Genomic DNA, 25,741 nt, shown 5'->3' on the forward strand with positions numbered 1-25,741 from the left:
CGCTGCTGCAAACTGGAATATTTGTGTCCGCCCACTGCAGAAACCTGAATACAGCCACTACCCCACACAAGCAAGAACAGCCCCCGAGGGTAAGCGCCCGCCGCAAGATCACCTCACTCTGTTAGAGAAAAAGGAGCTGAAAAGTTGTTTACATATCACGAGTGCACGCTTGGTTCAGCGCCAAGGTCAGAAAACAATGTTTCCACAGTCACCCAAGATTGACTACAGCAAATAGCTATCTGTTCTGTTTTCTTCTCTAGAACCTGAAGACTACAAATGGTTTCCAAACAACAGGAAACAGATAGTAACGGTATTATAAAAATCTTCCCTTTCTAACATTTTTCTTAGGGAGAGAAGAAATACCAATAAGTTCTCAAGTGCTTTTAAAAGTCTTGATCATTTAAAACTAAAAATTTATCTAAACTTTATAGTAAGACGGCTTTATATTTATATTTAACACAAGAATCCTCAGGGTACAGTTATACTTGTGTATGCTATGTCTCAATGGTATACAAATATTTAAAATTATTGTATATGCTAAACTTTGTTACACTGATATTTTATGATTCTTTCCCCCAAATCAATCAATTTTTTTTTTCAAATAAACAAATCAGCCCAGTTTTCCATATATTAGGGGAAATAATTGCTGGGTAAAAAATAAATTTTTCTTGAAACTTGATTCTGAAATGTTACGTACAAGACCCTGAGCAAATCAGTGTCTCCGAACCTCCTACTTTCTTGTTTACAAAAATGGAGCATATGAAGATGCCCACTCTCAGACGACTACCAGAAATATCACATTGCAATAGCCTGAAGAGTGCGTTGAAAACTGACAGGCACTATGCAAAGATAAGGTTACTATTTACTTAGGCCTAGTATGCGCACAGGTGGAAGGGTCTCTAGCAACACAGGTGCCTCCACCTTCTACGCTTTACTATTTGACAGACCAGAAAAATCCCACAGAATTTTCTTCTCCTTGGTCCTGTTACACACTCTCAAGCTGATCTCCTCCTAGAAATATGTGATTTTCAAAAATACGATAATTAGTAGTTTTGTATCTTTTGAGATTCTGGAAATGATTTCTTTTCACATGAAAACATAAAAGATTTTTAGAAAGTAATGATGTGTGATTTTTATGGGGGTGAGGGGGCTACTACAAGCAAGTCCCGTAAGGTCAAGGACTTTGCTTTTTTCACATTTAGAACATATAGAAGGCAGTGGCATATTTTAAATCTGAGAACGTGTGGCATTCTCTTACAACAGTTTGTTTTTCTTCTATTCATTTAGTTCAAAAAGTGTTGAGGCTTAAGACAGGCCAGACATTCTCCCCACTAACTCTTGTCTCACCCACCATCCCTCATTCAGAAACAGGAGGGCATGAGGTGGTGTCTGCAGAGTACAGGGCTAGGGGTCCAGTCACAGGGCGCTGGGGGCCTCCAGTCGCAAGGCGTGGGGGGCAGCTCCAGTCCCAGGGTGCAGGGGGCTCCACTCGCAGGATGCCGTGGTGGGGGCTCCAGTCACGGGGCACTGGGGGGCTCCATTCGCGGGGTGCTGGGCGGGGGGCTCCACCCTGGGGTACCAGGGGGGGGGGGGGGCTCCAGTCTTGGGACACTGGGGTCCCTGTGCAGTGTCAGGGTTGTCAGCAGCCTCTGCTGAACCCTGTGGGAACCTGGACCCGGCCTTCTTTGGAGCAGCACACGGAACCACACGAGGACCTGGCGGTCACTCTCGTGCTGACATACAAATGACACCCTCCACCCTGAAGCTTTCATTGACCCAAGATTGCCCGGCTTGGAGCCGCAAAGCGCAGTTATCCCTCTGTCACATGCCTGAAGATGAGTCTCGGGACTCTCCCAAACTTCCTCAAGTTGCCCCCCGAGTCTGTCCACCACTCTGCACATGGAGTGACCTGTAGCCATGTCAGTCCCCATCTGTCTGCTCTGCCTATGGCCACTGAGACCGCATTCCAGGTGTGCTCTAACCTTTCACCCGCCATCCCACTGACCACAGCTTGGTCCATGGAGGCTAAGGTTGCACTACTTTTTAGGTGGCTGTGGCATAAAATCGAGTTTTCTGGCAAAGAGAGTCCCTGCAAGGTTCTGTGTGCTTGCTGTGGGGATGAGGCTCACATCTGAGGTGCGCAGTTCATTTTTCGGACCCCATGATGGGACTTTCTGTCACTGCCTCCAAAATACACCCTGTCCAATATTGCATCTCTGGGTTCCCAAGGTCCTCCCAAGGCTCCCTCCCACCACTCAGGCCTGCTCATCATTGTCAGCGTGTTTCTGGTCTCTTAAATGTGAAGTTTTATCCCTAGCTTTGCAGGTAAAGCTTTGAAAGCAGAAAGACCCACGACACCCACCGCCTCTGTGCTCAGGAGATAGAGGCTGGGACAGGGAGGAGGAGCCGCGACGCCACTGCCTCTGTGCTCAGGGGATAACAGCAGGGAGGGGGAAGAGCCTCCGCTGGTCCCTTCAACAAGATCTTTGGTGCCCCAGGCTTGAGAAGATTCTTGATGGTTAAGTTGCTTTGTCTGCCTCTGCTGGTCTGTGACATGAGCACGTCACGGCCTGACCACCGCTGTGGGCCTCATTCTGGAATGGATGCTACCTAACGAAGCCTCATATGGAGGTGCACCCACAGATTGAGAAATAAAAACTTAGCACAGGACTTACTTACCCTGAAAACTATTCCTTGTTTACCTGAAATTAGAGTTTAACAGGGTGTCCTGTGTTTTATCAGGCAACCCTACTTCCGATGCACACTTTGCACCTCAGCTTCAACACAAATCTACAAGAAAGGTACAGGACATGCATTACCTATCAGCCCCAAGGAGACCCAGTGACCCAGTGAGGCTGGGTGACTGCCTCCGACTCAGAGTCCACAGTGACAGGGCTGTGATGAGGGCTCCACTTCTTCCCACTGGGGGCCAGACAGCCGCCCACCCCTTTCACACAAAGTCTCCTGCGAGGTGAAGGGGTGCTGAGCGCGTTAAAGGCAGTGAGGACCCAACTGGACATCACCCGATCCCTGAGAGGACATGGATTCTGAGAGGCAGAGACCTGGAGGAAGAAGATCGAAGGCTGAGAGAGCAGCACGAAACGCCGCCTGAGAGTTAGAAAAGTGGGTGGGGGATTCAAGGCACACAGACCTGAGCACTGTGGACAGGCGTGGCAGGAGGCGAGGGTGGAAAGGCGGCTTGGAGCCAGCTCACAATAGGACACAGAGCCCAGTCCTCCGGGTGAACGGGCACTGAACACTCGCCGGACTCCCACAAGTATTATTCCCATTTATGTGGATATAAACCGGCTTAGAGAAGCCACAAATTGCTGAAGGCCTCAGGGGTAATAAACGTTGGGGCCAGGGTGAAAATCCCCATCTGCCTAAATTTATAGCCATTTACAGCTCTCCTCACTGTCAGGAGCATAGGAAGGAGCCTGGGCTTTATCGCCCTAGCTTCTGAGAAGCACAGTGAGTGTCTGGATCCATGTTTCAGAAAAGTCATTGTAGGAGTCAAACTGTCTTTGTTCCCACGAGAAACTCAAGGCCCAAGCTGGGGCCTGGGCAGCAACGAAGAAAAAAACAGGATTCGGATCAGGGAGGGCGAGGAAGGCAGAGGCGGGAGGGCTCATTATGTGTGTCTGACCCTCACCCCAGGGTCTTCATTAGCAGGGGGTCACAGCAGCAGCTGGGGCTGTCCCCGAGCTGCGGGCCTGGGTCAATGGCCCTGAGCCGCTGGGACCCGGGGAGGGCGGCACTGGCTGACCCAGCCCTCCTCTCACGCTGGCTCCCTAGAGAGCACCGCCCACTGCCCAGGGAGCAGCATCGGGGGATGCAGAGCACACACGCCGGCCGTATGTCATCAGGGCACCGCGCTGGCAGCTTTTCATGGCTCTAATTTCCCGAGGACTCTGCGCCAGCGTGATCTACAGTCTTCCTGACATTTCCCCTTCCTCTGCTGAAAAATTCATCCCAGTCCTAACGCGGGCCGCTCGTTCCCAAGTACCGAGGCAGGAGATTGATTCTGGCTGCCGCCAATGCCAGCTGCCACTCAGCCCCCTTTCCTGGGGCCAGGGCTTGCTTGAACTAAGCCCGTCCCCGATTATACAGCAGACTTTACAGTCCTAATTTATCAATCTCTGTCACGTCGTTTTACGTTTATTCTCCATCATGGGTGGACATTTATTATTTTTAAGGCTATCCTCTCTTTCTTGGTCTTCCTGAAATTTTACCCGTATGTTGAGGATTTTCGTATTTTCATAGTACTTGGCTTTTATTTCTAAAGACTACTTTGCTGTCCCAAGACCAGAGGATGACAAGCATTTCTGTGACAGGCAGAAGAGGAGCAGGAGCCGGGCTCGGGGTCCTCAGTGGTCTCGCTGACCGGCCAGCCTGTTCCGTCCCTCTCTCCTGTCCCCTCCCAATCCCCCGGGAGCCTTCTGAAGGACCCGCCTGATCCTGGGACTCCTCTGGCTCCGGGCTCCAATGCCCCTCTGACTGCCTGAAGAAAGCTCTCTCCCCCGGCCTCCAGCTAACCTCTCCCCAGGACCCGCCTCAGCCGCACTGGACCAACAAGCCACGCACACCTGCAGATGCTCTCACCTAGGCCTGAGGTGTGCCCCATGGGCTCTGCCTGGTGACCTGCTACTCACTCTCAGGACCAGCAGCAAGCGGGCTGGTCACCCCGAGCCCTCCCTGGCAAGAACCTGCCCTGGCCGTGTCCACACAGCATCTTCTGCTGCTGCTCTCCAGCAAATTGCATCCCCTCGTGCTGCATTTACTCACGTGCCTCCACCGTCACCCGCCACCTGCCCCCAACACCGGTACCCCACCACAGTCATCACCATTGCCATCCATACCACTGTCTTCACCACCTCCATCCACACCACCATCATCACCACTAGCATCCCCCCATGCCCACCACCATCACCACCACCATTTTTATCTTATATTTTATTTATTCTTTACTTTATTTATTTATTCTATACTCTTTTGTATTTTATTTTTATTCATTTACTATTTTATTCATATTTTACTACTTTATTCATTTTACTTATTTATTCATACTATATTTATTATTACTTACTTTATCTCTTATTTTATAATTTCTTTTATTTACTTATCTTTTACTTTATTTTATTATTTTTATTTACTTTATTCTATACTACTTTATCTTTTACTTACTTACTTTATTCTATACTTTTGCTTATTTTATTATTATTTTACTTTATTTATTACTTATATATTTTATATTTTATTCTTTATTCCATTTCTTTAATACATGCATTTATTTGCCCATATTATTTATTTTACTTTATATTTTTATGACTTTTATTTATTTTATTTATTTACATTTATTTCTATTTTAATTTATTATATAAAATATCCACATCCCCCACTGCCACCACCATCACCACTGCCATCTACAACACCATCATCACAACTACCACCCACATCCTCACCACCACCATCCCTATTCCCTACCAGCATCCACACCACCATCATCACCACCACCATTATCGTCATCATCACCATCCCCACTCCCACCCCCTCCACCACACCCAGGACCCCTCTACCCTGGTGCTTTTATCTTGGAGTCTCCAGCACCTGCCCAGAGGAACAATCTCCTCACCATCTGTTTACCACGTTTTTGCAAAGCCACTGTGGCACACCAGCTTGGCTAAAGTACTTATTTATTTATGTATTTAATGCCTGAAATAGACCTTGATTAGGTACATTTAAGTCCCATACTTCACACAAACTTCCTATGAGGCAATCCACAGACAGCCATTATACCTGATGTTGCAAATTCATTACTATTCGGACAGAATCCTGCCTCTCTCCCACCACACAGGCCACACTCACACGTTCTATGAGGTCCATTCCTCAGGTTCACTGCTTTTCAACTTCCACCCAGTTTTTCTGTCTTCACGCTGACTTTTCACAAGGAAGCTGTTTAATTACTACTTTTTCCCCCAAAGGGTTGCCATACAGATAGCTTCAAGTAACAAACCACAAAGCCGGCTGCAGAACAGATGCTAGGCAGGCCACCAGGCTACTCGGCCTCCCAGCCCCCTGACGTGGTCCACACCTTCCCCAGCCACGCCAACCTCCTGCCATAGTCTAGACACAGTCCCAACAGTGAGAGGCTCAAAATGCCTCAGGAAAACAGACCACGTGCTGTCAGGTACCACCAGGAGTCACACGCACAGAGACAGTGCACGTGTGAGCTGAGGACTCTGTGCCTTGCACGTGGGGTGGAGCATGGAGCACATGAGGCACTGACTGAGCTGAGGGCCTACTGTGTGCCTCACACGCGGGGTGGAGCACGGAGCCCCAGGAGCGCACAAGACCCAGAGCGTAGCCTCAGGAGGACCAGCCCTGCCATGCCTGACCCCGAACCTCCAGCCTCCAGACCTCGGAGGAAATTAACTTCCATCGCCTGGGCCACCCAGTTCACAGAGTTCTGCTTCAGTCGCCCAGGACACCTGAGACACGCGTTCAGCACCTGCCCAACAGGATGCGCAGCACTTCGGACGGGGCATCATCTCAAGGTCACATCTGCTTCCTGCTGGGTCTCAGCACAGCCGTGGCTCCTAACGGCTCCTCTCTGCACCTCCAAGTGGAACTGCTGCCGCGTCGAAGGGGCTGTGGGCCAAGGGCAGGGCGCAGACCAGCAGGCCGCAGAAGAGCACAGCACAGGACACCTCTGGGGCTGAGGGAGGAGCTGGCCCCGTGTTCTTTACCGTCTTACTGGAAAAATTAATTCAAACTGGGCTTTGTCTAAGCACCCCCTCGTGGGCTGAAACCTGGAGAAACGGCCATAAACAAAGTACACTGGCAAACGACAGAGCGGGACGCCGTGAGGAGCCGTCATGGGCTGCTCCAGGGACCAAGTCTTATTTCACATCTTCATTAGCGATCTGGAAGGAGCCGTAAACAGCACATTAATTCCATTTCCAGATGACACTGAATTTGGAGGTGCCACAGAAAGTCAAGGAGGACGGAGAGATGATACAAACGGGATCTCAAGAGTCAGTAAGGAACGCAAGAAACAACACAGGAGTCGGCCTCGAAAAAAGGAAGATCAAAAAATAGCCCACTATTCCAGGCCATGCCTCGTTTCCATACACAACTAAATAAAAAATACAGGTGCTCCCTACTGTCTGAAGCCCCTTGCTATTCAAGTCCTTCATATCCAGAACCAGGACTCTCATTCTGCAATGCTCAGCTGTGTCCTGGCAATCAGAGTTCTCCTCACACGCCATTCCAAACTCCAAAGCCAAAATACATCTGCTGACGTGCCATTCCTTGATCCCCACGCGTGCACCCCAAACTCAGGAGGGGTGCTTGTTTACAGAAACACCTTTGCGCTCACCTGCGACCTGTCCCCTGAAGAAGACCTGGTGCAACGTGTTTACAAAGACAATCGTGGGACTCTGAGCTAGAGGAAGAATGCCAAAGGATTCTATGATGTCTCCTAAAAAGACAAGAAGGAATTCAGATACTTGGAACTTACCCCAGCAACAAAATAGTTGGGGCCATAAAATCTAATTTTACTTCTAAAGACAGAAAAAAAGTGTTTAAGATCTTTAATCTCATCGGCCTCTAAACTCCAGTGCTTGAGCCTCATTACCAGTGTCACTTAGAGGCGACAGTTACATCTCCATCCTGCGTGACAAAAACCAGCAAGAAGAAAACTTGTTTACATAACAAGGCATATTTACAAAATTTGTACCCCAGAAGCAGCATCCTTGAAGCCTTGTAGCCGTAGGTCAGGTGCCCTGGAAGTGCGCTGTGCGCTCCTAATTAGCACTGCTGGCCTGGTGGGTCACTGCAACAACTCCCTCATGGGGAAAGGCCAATGGAACAGAGGATTCAACTTGATAATTCCCAGAAAGCGCTGATCCCCGTGCCTGGCACACGAGCACTCGATGGGAGCTGTCATTGTCATCACCTTCACTGTCGTTGTCATTATCCTGTTCCCTCATGTATAAAATAAGGATGATGAAAATGATGGGAGCCAAAAACCGTAAATGACCTGCCCAAGGACCCACCACAAGCAGTGGAGTTGGGGCCTAAACTCCAGTCTTCTGAGGTTTCCTCATCACTCTCCATGCCCAAGTACTGGCTGCAATCCAGGCCATTCTGTCCTTCACACCCGGTGTGCTCTTCCTCCCTCCAGCAAACTACACTGCATCTGTGGCACCACACCTGCCGGCAACACCGCACCTGCGGGCAACACCGCACCGGCGGGTGACACCACACCTGCGAGCAGGACAACACAACACCTGCAGACAACACTGCACCTGCAGGCAACCCCACACCTGCAGGTGACATCACACCTGCGGGCAGAGCAATATCACACCTGTGGGCAACACCACACCTGCGGGCAACCCCACACCTGCGGGTGACACCACACCTGGGGGCAGGACAACACCACACCTGCAGACAACACTGCACCTGCAGGCAACCCCACACCTGCGGGTGACACCACACCTGCGGGCAGAGCAATATCACACCTGTGGGCAACACCACACCTGCGGGTGACACCACACCTGGGGGCAGGACAACACAACACCTGCAGACAACACCGCACCTGCAGGCAACCCCACACCTGCGGGTGACACCACACCTGCAGACAACACCACACCTGCAGGCAACCCTGCACCTGTGGGCAACACCACACCTGCAGGCAGGACAACACTGCACCTGCAGACAACACTGCACCTGCGGACACCACCACACCTGGAAACGACACTGCACCTGCGTGCTCCAGGTCCTGCACGCAAAGTCCCGGGGGTAGCCCCCAGCAACTCTGCTTCCTCGTCTTGCACTAAGGTGGGAGGGCACAGCCACTCTCTTTGCTGGGCTATGTTACATTTATCACTAACAAATGAGCTATTTATTAGACTAGGCAGCAATGAAACTCACCGTTTACGGCAAATAAGACTTAGCAATCCACACCCTAAAGGAAGTATTTATTATTGAATTGAAATAATAACTTGTTCCCTAAAATCACAACAAACAGAACTCGGGTGAATTGATATTTCATGCCGTTTTCCTGTCTCTTGCCAAAGTGACCCCACTGAACTATTTCCATAGGAATCCCAAAAGAAAAAGGACCAAAAGAAACCCTTTCTGATGTTAATTCAGCAGACACACTCAACTTCAGACCTGTCTGGCTTATGCCTGCAAAGCAAAACCCTCTTCAGCTGACAATTTGGTTAGTGCACAGCTATTCCAGAGAAGATAGGTCAACCAACTCTATTTTTGTTAGTCTTAAAAAAATGAGAGCCCCAAAAACAAGCTTAAAATAAAATGCAAAATGTTTTCATTTCAAAACATATTTTACTTGAGATGGTGTGAAAATTAAAGATGGGCTGGCATTGTCAAGGTGTTTCTATATGACATGTCTGAACAGGGCAGGAGGCTCCACCCGAAGCGTGCTGCTGAGGGGAACGACAGCACGCAGCCTCCCGGCCCGGGGAGGGCTCTCAGGGATGTGCTCCGAATGACAGCTCCCTGGAGATCATGTCTTGATTTCTTCCTCTTTTCAAGGTGCTATTTCTTGGCACCAGCATCATGAGAAAATTTAACTCTCACCTTTCCCAGCTGAGCACCTATACCCTGAAAAAAGGAAAGTAGTCAATCTTTTAACACAGAAAATGGGAAGTAAACTGTAACCGGAGACACACAAGCCGGCATGCATCAGAAGTATCAGCACGTTGTGTGCAGCAGAGCGTCCTCTGCCCCCGCCACCCCGTCTTGAAGCATGCACTTGACAATGAGGCTGATGGGTTCTAACTTTTCTCTCCCGCCTCTCGCGTACTCAATTCTTTCAGAGGACTCTCGGTCATTTTCTCTCAGAATTCTGGTTTCACAAAGAGGAGCCTAAGAATACTACTTTCTAGGGAAAACCCACTTCTTCTTTCAGCTTATTTTCACCATGCAAAGTAATAATTCAGAAATGCCACTTTCTTCTCACTGGGTGCAGAGATCAAGGGGAAAATGCATCTTTAAACAAGAACAATTGTATTTTGACTTTCTTGTTATATCTGTGGAGGAAGATACAGTTCTTACTACAAGCAGACAGCCTCCGGACCTGGAAGCTATAAGAAATCTGAGGAACCCTCTAGTTCAGCACCTTCTTTCTACAGCTTCAGAAGCACGTCCTGGACCAGGCTGGTGCTCAGACATCATTCCCAGTGAACAGAAGGCACAGACGCTGCCTCATCCACGGACTCCTCGGCAGTGGAAATCTCCACAAAGGCCACGCCGCCCACGGCCACACACACGCTCAAATGATACAGGCTGCTCTTCACAATGAAGGATTCCGAAAGCCAATTCTCGACAGCATCTTATCTGAGGGATCAGTGGTGAATTCCACCCTCACTTCACGGGAAGATGACCTGTGGCATATTTCACTGTCGGATCAGGAGCCAGAGTGGGATTCTGACATCTGCTCTTCCCGGTGAGCTCAGCAGGGTCCTCCCCCGGCAGGGCCTCCGTGGTGCGTTGGCTTTAGGGCTGACGGTCACGGTGCAGACCCTAAAGCAGTGTTGAAACTGCACTAACTGACCAGGGCACCCTGGCTGTGTCTCTCTTGTCTGCCCCATTAGACAGTGGGTGCCCGGAGTTTGGGACCGAGTCTTCTCATCTCTCTGTCCTGAGTACTTACTGTTTTGTCTCAATCACAACAGAAGCTCAAAAGTTGTTTCAGAAAGGCAAATAAGCAGGAAACAGAAAAGGGTCTTAGCCATAACCACGGTTAAGTTTCCTTTCTTGTAGATGACAAAATTGGAACCTAGAAAGTTCAAGTGTCAGAGATTACAGTACTGATTTTTGGCAAAATCACGGCAAAACTTAAGCCTCCTAAGTTGCAATCCCGTGGTCTTCTTCATCCAGAACTGACTGTGGACGCCCTAACTCGGTGAACAGCCTTGGGATGAATTCCACTGACAGAGTCCCTCGCACGTGCATCTGCCTTTGGCTGAACAGAGACCGCAGGGCACAGTGAAGACAGCACAGCCTGGAGGCGGAGCGCAAAGCCAGAATCCCAAATCCGCCCTCGCACTGCCCTTGTGGCCTTGAGAAAGTCACTGACAATGCCCCAGTCCCTTCATCAGCAAAATGGAGAGTCCCCGGGCCAGTGCTCATTAGGGAGCTTGAGGCAGGGCCCCGGCCCCATCAGCACCGTCCCTCCCGCAGCTGCGAAGCGAGCGGGTGATCTGGCTGGGATGCCTCAGCGTACGTGCAAGGCGTCCCTGTCGCCACTGCCAATATATAAACTAACAGCAACAAACGTTATGAAAATGCAGAAACAGTAAAGTTTTCACAACCTCTGGCTCTTTCTGGAGATTCAGAAATTGGCAGATAAGCTAATCTTCTATTACAGTTCCTCTCTCCGAGTTTTTCTTTAAAAAAAACCTAGTCACTGAAGAGGATAATCTCTCAGCATGATAAAAATTATACAATTCCATTCCATATAGGCATGTCAGAAGACCAGAAAGTAAAAGTTTTAGGCTCAAGACGTGGAATCCCTGGTTAGACCAGTGGGCCCCCCTGCCAGGAAACGAGGCTTCTGGCGGGGACACCAAAGGTGACGTGGGTGTGGCATCTGCCTGGAAGGTTTGGGGAACTGTCCCCAGTATCCCTGGCTTCCCACGACAAATCTGACACCATGAGGACATCCCTGCCTTTCATCTGTTCCTACTTTTAGTCTCCTTCATTGATGAGAGTAATGAGTTCCATAAGTTTCCTCCGAGCCCTGCCTGTGACAAGGTCTTCATTCTGCATTTTCTCCTTGTAGCCTCGGGACACGGGTCCATGATGGACGTGGTCCCTCGGCCAACGTTCGCCATGTTGTCAGCCTGCGTGAAACCTGCCACGTGAGCAGCCTTCTCCTGAGGAGGAGTTTTAAAGTCCCTTACAGAGAATTACCGTGTGAGGGAAGGTCTGGGAGCTAAGGTGGCAAGACATGAAGATACCCAGAGCAGAGTCTGGGTGGGCCCAGGTTTGAATCTGGCCTCCAGGCAACCTCTATGAACCCTGTTTTCTCATCTGAAAAGCTGGGATTTCCAACAGTGTCTGCTGCTTAGCATCACGGGGCTAAATGAACCAACCTGCGTACGGAGGCAGCACAGTGCGTGGCACAGGCAGCGCTGGGCCCTGCTGGCGGAGGCGGGGGCGCTCCACTGCTGCTGTGTTGGGGCAGGCAGCAAGGGTGAGGCTGAACGGTCTTGGAAGATTCAGAGTCAAGGCCCAGACATGCGAGAAAACTGAATTTACAGCGCCAGTGTGAAAACAATGACGGGACAGATCAACGATGTCAGAAATCACATAACAAAAGCATGTCACGCACACGGCCTTCTCTGAATCCCAACAAAGTCTAAAGTAGTCAAGGCAGACAGAATTCCTCCCATCTCATAGATGAGAAAACTGAGGCTCAGAGACAGGAGCACCTCCTCCCCAGGCACTGCACGAGAGACACGTGGCACTGTGAAAGCCAGAGCAGGTCCCCAGCCCCTGGAGCGCAGGACCCACCCATGACAGCTCGCTGCCCCAGGGACATGATTAACGGCCCCTGCGGGGACACCCACAGAGCCCACGGTGAGCAGCACACACGGCTACGCTGTTCCCGGCACCCACCGGGCTTTCCCAGCTCCTCCCGGGCAGTGGCCCAGTGCTTAGGCGGCGTCCCTCCGCCTGCCCACTGCTGCTCCTCAGGATGCTGCCCTCCAGGCTGGACTCCCCAGCCACGGCCACATATGGGTCCTGCAGCTTTGGGAAGCTGTCTGTCCTGGGGGGATTCTCCCATGGTGCTAACTCAGGCTCAGGGCAGGTGCCTCAGGGCAGCCCCTGGCCACCCACCCGCTCAGGGCAACACCTTCTGAAAGGCGACCCTGCCCAGGGCACCACTTGTCTGTGAAGCATTTCGTGACCACTCCTCGCTCTAATAATCAGTCTCTCAGGACATCCTCAACTCTGGTCAGTGGAATGACACAGTAGGCGGGAGGCCCGCTGGAAGATCCCCGGGGTTCAGCCTCGTGGGCCCCAGTCACACCACGGGGAGTGCAGGCAGCCCGCGTGCTCAGACTTCCGAAGCGGCCACGGCCACACCTCCAGCACCTCGGGGAAAGGGCCCGACCCTTATCAGGCTGGGGTCAGCGGCTCCTTGGTTTTAGGGCCTCAGGCCTCACAGGCGCTGTAACAACTTGAAACGCAGCGCTTCCAGGTTCCCATGATCTGGCAGGACCGCTGTCCTCAGCAAGGTCAAAGAACAGCCTCTAGGGGGTTAGGGTCAGACTCCTAAGTCCAGACACAACTGCCTGATCAGTTCTCTTTATCTTGTATCATAAGCAGCCCTACCTAGTGACCTGCTAGAGCACTGCCCCCATCTGGTTCCCAGGGAAAGAGAGCTACAACTGAGCCCAGAAAGAAAAGCTGATGAGAAGGCCAACCTCTGGGCTCCCTGCAAGGGCCGGGGGTCAGGACCACCCCAAATATCACCCTGCATCACCGAGCAGCCCCAAGAGGTGTCCCAGAGTGGATCCCTCCTGTGCAGAGCACGCCTGATTCTCACGGGTCACAGTGGGAGGTGCATCTCCAGGTAGTAGGAATTCTCCCACTGCGGAGGAGCCAAGGGGAAAAGGAGGTGAAAAGCCAAGGTGAAAAGTCTTCACAGAGAACCAGCATCCTGTCCTCTGTGGCCCTTTCGATTTGGCAAAGGAAAGTCAAGGCAGGGAAGTGGTGACAGGAGCTGGGGCAGGCCCCCTCCCACTCGAGGGCCTCCCAGTGAAAGGGGCCTATTTCAGCACAAAACCTTCCCTGTGCCACCCTCCCTACTCTCAACCCCCAAAACAGAGCTTCTGTCCTTGTCTTCAATGAGCCGCACCAATGGCAGAGGAACGAGAAGGTATATCCTACTGTGACAGCATCCTTTACACAGTGCCAAGGGTTTGCATAGCAAGGTCTGGGGACCTTCTCTGAAGGGGCCCTCTGCAAGCCGCATGTTTCATTCGAGAGATCACCGCAGAGTTTGCATCCTACTTCCTAACATATCCACCTTCATTTGAGGCTACAAATCACGTTTTCATTACTTAAAATCCAATAGAAGTGACACTACAGAAAGCCACACCACCCTTATCCTGTGGCTTCAAGCACCCCAGCACCCTGCCACCCACCCCAGGAGGTGTTGTGCCCTGCTTAAGAAGCTCCCATCATGGAAGGGAAGGCTCGGTCAGCGAGCCGTGAGGGGGATGGGCTCCTGGGCTGGCCCAATGCTCCCAGTGGGCTCTGCTGCCTGTGCCGGGGGCTCCTGCGGTGGCTGCTCCCCAGTGCAGAGGAGGCTATGGCTGCAGCACTGCCCACCTCTCCTGGGGGTAAGGTGCACTGGAGTGGGCATACGGTGTGCTCCAGATGCTCAGAGCCCACTGCTCAGGACTGTTTGCACACACCCCTGGAGTCCCGTCCTTGCAGGGTACATAGACCCAAGTCTGAGACAAACCTGTTCACAACAGCCTCATGTTTTCTCATTATTTAACAGCAGTGTTAGTTAACTGTGTCCATTTTACAGATGAAAGCTCCAGAGGTTTACTTGACTGGTCCAGGATTAGAAAGCCAGTAAACACCAGAGGGAAAAGCAGAAAGTCTAGGTTTTCCAGCCACCAAACCTGGTGCCTCTCTACTGTCCGGTACCCCTGTAAGACTGCTGCCCCCGCAGCCTCCACTGCCCTGCTCCCACCATGCCCACCTAAGGAGGTAAAAGAAGGCTGGGAAAATAACTGGACCACTTGACATTTAGCTTCCCTTTTTAATTTTTCAGTGCCATCTGACAATGGGTCTCACTCATTCACAAACGCCTCCCTGGGGTGTGCTAAGTTTTCATGTCTAGAGTGTGACAGAGGACTCGAGACAGAGAAAGGGTAAGGAACCCATTCCAGGTCACACACACTTCACTTCCAGGACAGTGCAGTCCCTGAGGACACAGACCCAAATGAATTTAGCTGCTCAGTTGTCATTTTCTTACGTTTCCTCCTACTCATTTATTCAGTACACCTCAGCAGCCTTGTTCCCAAGAAAAATCCACTATATCTTCCTAAATCTCACTGAGATGATAATTTCAACATAGTTCAAATTAGTTGATTCAGTCTGTCACTATGTTCTGAATAGCTATGATGTAGCAAAATGGCTGATCACTCAAACGGGGTCATGTTTCAGAGGAAGACGGTGCCAGGATGAGCGGCTGAAGCTGCGCGGCCTCTGCAGGCCAGGGCACTCGGCACAGAGGCAAGCAGCCGCGTCCAGCCCTGCCAGGGGCTTCCAGTCAGCAGGCAAGACAGGAAACAGGGAGACAAGTGTTCTCGCAGAAGCAGCCACACAGGGGCACGGAGACGGGCTGGGACCCCGGGGAGCTAGGGGAGAGCGGGGCTTTTAGGAGGCGGTGGATATGCCATAGTTCTATTATTTTATTTTATTTTACTTTAATTTAATTTATCTACTTTACTTTATTTTGCTTATTTTATTTTATTTTTATTTTTTGAGACGGAGTCTCATTCTGTCGCCCAGGCTGGAGTGCAGCGGCGCAATCTCAGCTCACTGCAACAGCTGCCTCCTGGGGTCAAGCGATTCTCCTGACTCAGCCTCTCGAATAGCTGGGACTACAGGCACACACCATCACACCCGGCTAATTCTTGTATTTTTAGTAGAGATGGGGTTTTACCATGTTGGCCAGGCTGGTCTCAAGCTCCTGACCTCAAGTGATTCGCCCGCCTCGGCCTCCCAAAGTGCGGGGATAACAGGTGTGAGTCATGCGCTGGCCCTTTTTCATTTTTTAAAAAATTTTATTGTCTATACTTAAGGTCTGCAACATGATGCTGAGATACAGAGAGAAAAGGTCACTATAGTGAAAAGAATTAACATATCCATCAGCTCACACAGCTACTCGTTCTCTTTTTCTGTGGCAAGAGCAGCTACAATCCACTCACTTAGCGAAAATCCCAAATATGATACAAGACAATCAACAATAGCCCCGCTGTAAATGAGGTCTCTGGCCTTCTCCATCCTACATACCTGCTACTTTGCATCCTCAGACCTACAATTCCCAGTGCCCCTTCCTTAACCATGTAACCATGGTTTTATTCTCAATCTCTGTATACTCAACGTGTTTTGTTGTTAAACTCCATGGATGAGCTATCCTGTATTTTTTTTTTTCTTTTTGAGATAGGGTCTAACTCTGTCACCAGGCTGGAGTGCAGTGGCACTATCACGGGTCACTGCAGCCTCAGCCTCCTGGACTCAAGTGCTCCTCCCGCCTCAGCCTCCTGAGTAGCTGGACCGACAGGCACATGCCACCACACCCAGTTAACTTTTAAATTTTTCTTTTTTTCTTTTTTTTGGTAGAGACACAGTCTTGTCATGTTGTCCAGACTGGTCTTGAACTCCTGGGCTCAAGCAATCCACCCACCTTGGCCTCCATTTCTAAGGGTAAAAAAGAGCTCCCAATGTGTAGACAAGAGAGAGGGTGGGGAGTGGGCCAGAGCTACAGAAAGGCACAAAGGCAGAGGCATGTCACCTGGGAAGCCGTGGGAAGCTGGTGTGTTGGCATCAGTTCCTGGAACTCAGACCTCCAGGTCCAAACATCTGTGCTCACACCTGTCATAGCAGGACTACCTCGGACGGGAAGCACATGAGTCTGCCTCACACTGAGACATCCCTCTCTAAGGACCATTTCCACCTGGGGTGCCACCCCTACCGCCTGCTCATCACATGGGGTCTACCACATTTAATGCTCTAGGGGGTCAGCCTGGGTTCCCTGGATCAGAGACCACCCACCATGCTCTAATGATCTCAGGGCACCAGACTGGGTTACCCTCAAACAGAGCCCACCCACAGCACTCTAATGATCTCTGGGCACCAGCCTGGGTTTCTTTGGATCAGAGTCCAGCCACCACACTCTAATGATCTCAGGGCATCAGACTCGGTTACCCTCGAACAGAGCCCACCCACAGCACTCTAAAGATCTCGGGGCACCAGCCTGGGCTCCCCTAGATGAGGGTTCCATGACCATTCTCTAATGAACTTAAGAGTACCAGCCTGGGCTCCCCTGGGTCACAGTTCCATGACCACTCTCTAATGATCTCGAGGCACCAGCCTAGGCTCCCCTGGGGCAGAGGTCCTTAGATATTGACAAGGTTCCCCTCGGCGAATTCCTGAAGTTTAGGAATGAGGAACTAAATTCCATTCTTGTTTTTCTATAGAAACCCACAAAGTGCTCTGGGTGACCACCACTCAATGCGTATAACCTCAGCTAAATGCAGGAGTTAGTTTCACTCTGCAAATGTGTTTTTCAAACAAGGTGTAAAAGTCTGTGAAAATATTTAGAGAGCAGCAAGAGAAGGAGATGAAGGTTTTAAAAATGGCTTGCACCAGTATAAGCGATCAAGTTAGGACATGGTCATGAAGACACGAAAGGGGAGACAATGGAAGGTCCAGAGCAAAGGGGACACAGAGGCAGACCACTGGTGCCCTCTGCTGATTGTGAGGCCACCATACAGAGTGTCACCAAGGATGGTGTGAGCAGAGGCAGGCACACACTCATGAAACAGTGTGAGAAGAGGCAGACACACCCACCCAGGAGACACTGAGAGCAGAGGTAGGTATGCGCACACTCACAAGACAGTGTGAGGAGAGCCAGGTATGCATTCATGAGATGGTGTGAGCGGAGGCAGGAGCACACACTCATGAGACAGTGTGAGCAGAGGCAGGGGCCCACACTCATGAGGTGGTGTGAGCAGAGGAAGGTGCACGTATACTCATAAGACAGTGTGAGCAGAGGCAGGGGCACACACTCATGACATGGTGTGAGCAGAGGCAGGCACATGTACACTCATGAGATGGTGTGAGCAGAGGCAGGCACATGTACACTCATGAGATGGTGTGAGCAGAGGCAGGCACGTGTATGCTCATGAGACGGTGTGAGCAGAGGCAGGCACATGTACACTCATGAGATGGTGTGAGCAGAGGCAGGCACGTGTACGCTCATAAGATGGTGTGAGTAGAGGCAGGTACATGTACACTCATGAGATGGTGTGAGTAGAGGCAGGCACATGTACACTCATGAGATGGTGTGAGCAGAGGCAGGCACGTGTACGCTCATGAGATGGTGTGAGTAGAAGCAGGCACATGTACACTCATGAGATGGTGTGAGCAGAGGCAGGCACATATACACTCATGAGATGGTGTGAGCAGAGGCAGGGGCACACACTCATGATACAGCGTGAGCAGAGGTAGGCACATGTACACTCATGAGACGGTGTGAGCAGAGGCAGGCACATGTACACTCATGAGATGGTATGAGCAGAGGCAGGCACACAATCACAAGACTGTGTGATCAGAGGCAGGCGTACATGGTGTACCCTAATTCAGAAACATACATTAGAAATTAAAGCAGCAAAGTTGGGTTTTTTTTATGTTTATCTGAAACATATGCTTTTTTCTCAATGAACCTTAAGAAAACCTTGGGTGAAACAAGTTCTAAATTTAGGAAGTGAGATGCATAGAAAGGTCAAGGCCTGCTGGCAGCACATTCTGAAGTGCACATAAACTGGGGAGGGAGGTGACTGGAAGTACCCGGCAGCTCCGAAGGGAGAAATCCCAAGAGAAATATATCACTCATGTTAATTCCCTGCATGGCCAGGCGTCTTTCAGGTGGCAGCACCACAGCCTCTCGTGGCTCCAGGTCCGATTGAGACCTGCAGCTTGCGCTGTTATTTGCTGTGTGTGGAGGCCTGCGTGCTCCTCGGAGGGCAGCCTGCCACCTGCCACGTCCCCACCTCCGTGTCCGACCCGCCATCTACTCCCACAGACCAGTCACTGTGGAGATCTCTCCTGTTCCAAGTACGTACAGTCCCGTCGAGACAGCTTCTACCCTGGCCACAGTCACTCCTTTTGCTTTCATAGACATGCGTTTTTCTTATAAAATGATCAGAAAGGAGAGTTAAGTTGTTTTTTGAATCTTCATCATTTATGTAGAAAACGTTCCATGAGTTTATTGTGCTACAACTCCCCCTTTCACCAACTCCAAGAATGTCTTTTTCACAATCATCACGGGTAATAACTGAAAATAGATCAGCAGCAGGTATAAATCCCTGTCAGTAATCGATGGCAATCTGTCACTTGTTCCTTGCATGGATAGAGATTTAAGCTAGGAGATATGGATGTATGGTTTAATCTGAAAATGTTTGACTTTTTAGGATACTTTAACGTCATGCAAATTTTCTATCATTTTCTAAGACAATGTGAAGAGAACATCACACTTCAAGGAGACTTTGCCTGTGAGCACCAGATCCTCCAGATCCTTCAGCTGTGCACGGGGAACTCAACACTGCCGTTCCTGACCACCCTTCTTATGGACAGTAAGGGTACAGAGAAAGGGTTTCTTGCTTGCATTTAAAAAAATAAGTCACGAGCTCATCCACTTCTGCCTATTTGTGATGTTCATTCTAGCACGTGTGCTTGTGTGCACAAGAGTTCTACCACACTGCAGACTTCCACTGATTAGAAGAGATTCAGTGTGAAGCAATAAAGACAGAATGTAAACACTGTTGCTTCTGACAAATAACCAATAGCAACATCCTAAAGAAGAGTGAGGCCCTCCAAATGAATTGTTTCTAGACACTCTCCCCAGAGGCCCCGTCTCCATGGCTGCTGTCTCCCTTCCTCCCCATAAGACCCATGGAAGGCCAGGTGCAGTGGCTCACACCTGTAATCCCAGTGCTTTGGGAGGCTGAAGCAGGCAGATCACTTGAGCTCAGGAGTTCAAGACCAGCCTGGGCAACACAGTGAGACCTCATCTCTACTACAAATGTTTTTAAAAATCAGCCAGATATGGTAGTGCATACCTGTGGTCCCAGCTATTTCGAGAGGCTGAGGTGGGAGGATTGCTTGAGCCTGGGAGGCGGAGGTTGCAGTGAGCCAAGATTGTGCCACTGCACTCCAGACTGGGTGACAAGAGCCAAGAGCGAGGCTCTATCTCCAAAAAAAAAAAAAAAAAAAAAAAAAAAAAGCCTGAAAAAGGATTTCAGGACATCTGTGAAGGAAGACACGGAAAGCAACTTTAGAAGCGGGCAACCGTCTGCCGGAAAGAGGGTGCTCCTAACAACTCACGCCAGTTGGCCCTGTGATCTGCCCGCCCTCTCCACCTACGGTTCTACTTCCCACACTGCCTGCCCCTGCCCCACACAGGGTGTGCGCCAAAAGGCGTGTCTCAGAAGCCCTCGGTCTCTTCATTAAAAGATGCCAACCGTTCACCAAAATACCACACACACTAATGGAAACAAAAAGAAGGAAGGGCTACAAAAGAGGAGAAACAAAGAAAACACGTGTGGGGCTCCAAGGACAGCAGACAACAGGAGCTTTTCTATAAGCACAGCCTAATAAACAGCACACCAGGAACAGACACACAGTAAACGCCGCAAGAGGCCTCCCAACAGCCCAGGCAACGGCAGGGGAAAAGCACAATGGGAGAAAACACTATTGGAAGACAAAGAGGATACAGTGCAACTCTGATCTTTGCAAAGAGATTTGTTATAATGAAGGGATAATTTAAGCAATGTCGTCTAATCTAAGTTTGTGGTGCTTTTGGATTTAATTCATATTTGATTCATTGCAATGTGGAAGCCTAGTGATTTAGAGGCGAGCTAAGTGCAAAAACTACAGAGCACAAGTACGTTTGCAAAACACAGGAAGTCTCTAGAACGTTTTCCCTGCACTGGGTTATGCAGAGCAAGCTTATGTCTGTGACTCCAGGCTTTTCCGGAGGCACCTGAAGCCGGAGGGCCTGGCGGCGTGCCCCATGGGCACGACCGCTGCTGCAGATGACCCGATTCAGGTGAGACAGCGCCACGCGTGCTTCGAAGGGCGAAGAGCCAGGTTAAGCACGAGTCAAGTAGCTGTGCTGCTCTTTCCTGATCAGAGCAGGAACTCGCAGCATTTCACACTGGAAAACAGCCTTCCCTGCAGGATGGAAATCTCAGTTCTGCCTATGGCAGGAATAAAACAGAATTCTTGGAACTTAGACATGAATGTTGTGGAACAATTTTGTCTTTCTTCCTCGAGAGGCTGACAGATTAGGGAAAACTTAACAGAAGATCCATGCTGCCTTCGAAGTCTGGCAGAAAGAGTCAGTCTCTGGAAGCCACGACTGAAAATCACGAGATCCAGGGTAACTTGAAGGACGCGATCAACTTATGCCTGTGGACGACCAACAAGACCAAGATTGCTCGGCAACTGTGTTAGTTTTCTGTTGCTCCTACAAACTGCCACAAACTTGGCAGCTTAACTCAAAGCCCACTTACAGCTGGGAGCAGCTGAGGGTGGTCCCAGCAGACAGCCAGGAGACAAGCCTGCATCCTACAACCCCAGGAGCCACGTGAGGTGAGAGCCCTGACACAGCCTGGCAGGGGCCTGGATGGCAGCCTGGAGACCCGAGGCCAGGGCCCTACGAAGCCATAGCCAGTACATACCGCTGAAGAGGCATGTGCTGTTGGAAGCCGCTGTGTTTGTGGGAATTCCTCTGCAGTGTATAATGACTATGGAAGCAGGGGCCGCGGTAACAAATGCCTGAAATGCAGAGGAGCTCTGGTTTCCAGCAGTGGGTAGAGGCTGGGAGGCTTTTGAGGAGCCACAGAAAAAGCAGAGCGTGCCTGGAATACCCAGGGGGCAGAAAGGCCGTGCCCTGCAGGTCGTGGAGGCAGCTCCTGTTGTGCTGAGGCTGGTCCTGCACTCAGGGGGTTTCCTGGTCGGGGGACAGGGCAAGGGTGGAGGAGAGGGTAAATGCGGGAAGCGCTATACGATGGTGGAGTAACTAAAAGCCCAGCGTCTCCAGCCGGAAAAGGCGCTGAAATGAAAAGCCTAACTGATATGGTTTGGGTCTGTGTCCCCACCCAAATCTCATCGTGAATTGTAATCCCCACGTGTCAGGGGAGGAACCTGGTGGGAGACGACCGGATCACGGGGTGGATTTCCCCCTTGCTGTTCTTGTGACAGTAAGTTCTCAGAAGATCTGGTTGCTTGAAGGTGTGTGGCTCTTCCCACTTTGCTCTCTCTCTCCTGCTGCCTTGTGAAGAAGGCCCTGGCTTCCCCGTCACCCCCACGGTGACTCTGCATTTCCTGAGGCCACCCAGCCACGCTTCCTGTTAAGCCTGCAGAACTGTGAGTCCAGTAAACCTCTTCATAAATTACTCAGTCCCAGGTAGGTCTTCATAGCAGTGCGAGAATGGACTAATATCCCGACTGTCAGGAGGGTGTGCCCCTAAGAAAAGGCTGAGGATGGGCCACACTGCATGTGGTTAAAGCCTCGGGAAGATCAGGAGGTCAGAGTGCAGGCCTAGGAAGGGTCTCTCAAGAAGCGGAGGAGGCATCTCACAGATCCTCAGGCAGAAGAGAGAGTGAAGGGTGAAGGGTGAAGGTGAAAGGTCAAGGGTGAAGGAGGCAGTCCCTTGGCCGTCTTAGCAGGAGACCGAGGCAGAGAAGAGATCGTTTCTAAAAGATCTGCAGTTAGGCTCTTGTCTGAGGGAGTGAAGTCTCAGGAAATCTACTGAAGACCCACAGATTCTTGAGAAACGTGTTTCTGCTGAGACATTGTCAGCTTGGACCAATCGGCACAGACAGCAGACAAAACACAAGGAGGCTCTCGGATCCCCAACCTCCCGCTGGCAGGAGGGAGGCGCACAGCCACACTCAGCCACAAGCCACAGTGCCCTCCAAGTGGAAGGCAGGGCCCTCAGAGAGTGGACACAGGGCGGCTGTGAAGTTAAAGTGGAAGGAGGGCTGGGCACGGTGGCTCACGTCTGTAATCCCAGCATTTTGGGAGGCCGAGGCGGGTGGATCACCTGAGGTCAAAAGTTCGAGACCAGCCTGGACAACATGGTGAAACCTCGTCTCTATTAAAAATATAAAAATTAGCCAGGCATGATGACGTGCACCTGTAATCACAGCTACTCGAGAGGCTGAGGCAGGAGAATTGCTTGAACCCAGGAGGCAGAGGTTGCAGTGAGCCCAGATTGTACCACTGCACTCCAGCCTGGGTGACAGAGTGAGACTCTGTCAAGAAAAGAAAGGAAAAGAAAGGGAAAGGAAAGGGAAAGGGAAGGAAAACATACACAGAACTCGGTGAAAGCAGAATTTTAGATCAATACGTCCTGGTGACCAGCCTGACACACAATCCCTACACATCAATATTCTGAAGCCAGGGTGTGAGAGAGAAGATCAGACAGAATGCATTAAAAGTATCTAAACAGTCATTCAGCCTGTGGGACAAATGAAGGCAACATTTTAGAAACTACATATCAAAAACTAGAAAGAATTTGTTCTGGCTTACATGGTAAAGAAGGAGATCCTAGGAGATATTTCTCCATAGAGCCAGAATTCAGAAAGGAGTCATTGACGATGACCAAACAAGAACTGGGGAACAGGGAGCCTCAGTTCAGTGACTCAGGCGTCTGCATTGACACAAACTAAGGTCCCAGAGCCCCAGAGCCCCGAGAGCCTGGAGAGCCCAACAGCAGGCAGGAAGAAGCCTACCAGGCGTATCACCAGTCAACGCACGTGTGTGCATGGAACTGCCCTTACCAAAGAGGACTGGAAGACGGTCACCAAGACACTATAGGAAAGAGGTGAATCCCTGCTGCTCCCTGCAACGCAGAGTTTCTGCATCAGGACGCCTGTGTCTGCCTCATCAGAACCTCCAGCACCGTACTTCCCTGACCAAGGGGTCAACGTTCCTGGAACAGCTGATTCCAGCTTCAATTCTTAGACTCTTAAGATTCTAATAATTTCTGCAAACATCTACTCACAATATCACAGCTTCTCTGTGTATGCAACACCTTCATTAATGGCTAAATCTTTTAAGTCATGTGTCGACCCATTAGCAATACAAAACCAGTCTTAGGAAATACCTCCAGTTACCTCCAGTGACCAGGTACCTTAGAAAAGCCACACTTACTTCTGTTGTAGCAGGTCGCCAGCACACCTCTGTCTGCAGGGCTAGCGCTAATATGCCAGATTTCACCCGCTTGATGGAGGAGGACATTTTTATTTATAATGTTGTTTTCATCGTCAAAATCTATGATGTGGATCTAGAAATACAAGAAAAGAGCACATCAGGATCTCAAACACTTTCCTCAGTACCTTCATCAGACGTCATGATTACAAAGAATAATCACATGCACATTTCATGACAGATACATCTTTAATTGATTGTTATTTTGCCAACAGTATGTACTTCTATAATTTCTTACTGGACTCCTCTCCAAAGACAAGTTAGAAAATCCCTGTGGAACATTTTTAAGACTGCAAGCTACGTAAGATTGCCCTCTGGTCACATCCAGTCTTAAAGAAAGAAGGCACCAAATGCTGTGTCTTCAAGTGGTTCTAAGACTGAGCCACTGTTGGTGTCAAGGCCAGAGCTGCTCAGGGCTGTCCCTATCAGCAAGGTCCTCCCAGCCTGCTGCATGGCTGCTGGGGAGGGCAGGGGCAGCAGGCCACGACTGCCTAATTAGGTCTGGGACTGACCGTGCCTGGCCCACTCTGTCTATAGTGGGCAGAACTCGACTCATATGTCAGACATGATTAAGGTGGGAGAGAGTAAGAAAGGGCTGTATATTCACACGCTTTTATTCTCTTTTCAAAAACAAGTCCAACAGCCACTGGTGCCTATTATCTTATGACATTAAATGGTATAACATTTTAGCCACTACATAAGAAAGTTAAATATACTATCGCCATGCTTTCCAGGATAACTTTTAGAGGAATTGAAATGATTTCACATTTAATTTCTTACCAATACCCAAGTCAATGAGAAAACGTAATTCCTCTTTTAAAAGTAAATCTGTACTAAGAAAAATATTCATGGATCTGCACAAAAGATTTATATCCAAGTACGTTTACTATGGCATTGATTATTGTAATAAAAAAATTAGAAGTCACCTAAATGTTTAGTAATAGGAAACTATTCAGATAAATTGCAGTATTTGAGGGTAATATATTATGACGCCATTCGGTATACTGCAGACTACTCAGTGGCATGGAACGATGTAATATATATTTTAGAAGATAATATAAAAAAGAAACTGTACGAATGCTACATCCTTTTCTAGTTTGTTTGTTTTTAAAAAGTATGCGTGTCCAAACAAAAAACTAGCAGGTGCCTGAATGGTGTCCGTATGGTGGAATTGTAGGTGGTTTTCCCTTACTTCTTTGTGCTTTATTTATACTTTTAACATTTTTGCCTAATGAGGTCTGAGACTGACCGTGCCTGGCCCACTCCGCAATACGTCTGCAATGAAAACAAACATTAAATGCTATTTTTAAACTGTCTCCACAATACCCAGTAGCACCTACACGTCACCCAAGCCTCAGATGGTCCTTTCATTATTTCCAGCTGCTCCTCTCAGGGTCTGATCTGTGTCCCGTCCAAATCTCACATCAAATTGTAACCCCAATGTCGGACGTGGGGCCTGGTGGGAGGTGACTGGATCATGGGGATGGGCCTTCACGAATGGGTTAGCACCATCCCCACTTGGTACAGTCCTCGCGAGAGTGAATTCTCCTGAGACCTGGTCATTTAAAAGTGAGTGGCATGGGCTGGGCGTGGTGGCTCATGCCTATAATTGTAGCACTTTGGGAGGATGAGGCAGGCGGATCACCTGAGGTCAGGAGTTTGAGACCAGCCTGGCCA

The 25,741-nt window shown here is 49.9% G+C and overlaps 1 protein-coding gene across 4 annotated transcripts in view; it reads right to left on the reverse strand.

Annotated features, from left to right (window-relative positions):
* Positions 1-25,741, reverse strand: part of EIPR1 (EARP complex and GARP complex interacting protein 1) — a 171,706-nt gene that overhangs the window by 114,162 nt on the left and 31,803 nt on the right. For 2 of the 4 annotated variants that reach the window (XM_009183639.4, XM_009183640.4), the window contains 2 exons: positions 24,008-24,140; positions 7,379-7,480 (listed from right to left, as the gene is read on the reverse strand). In XM_009183639.4, the coding sequence (XP_009181903.1) occupies positions 7,379-7,480; positions 24,008-24,140 (235 nt within the window). The remainder of the gene's footprint in view (positions 1-7,378; positions 7,481-24,007; positions 24,141-25,741) is intronic. The other 2 variants (XM_003908237.5, XM_021924491.2) reach the window with 1 other exon arrangement.

The sequence above is a fragment of the Papio anubis genome, chromosome 14 (assembly GCF_008728515.1).
Source record: "Papio anubis isolate 15944 chromosome 14, Panubis1.0, whole genome shotgun sequence".
Taxonomy (NCBI): domain Eukaryota; kingdom Metazoa; phylum Chordata; class Mammalia; order Primates; family Cercopithecidae; genus Papio; species Papio anubis.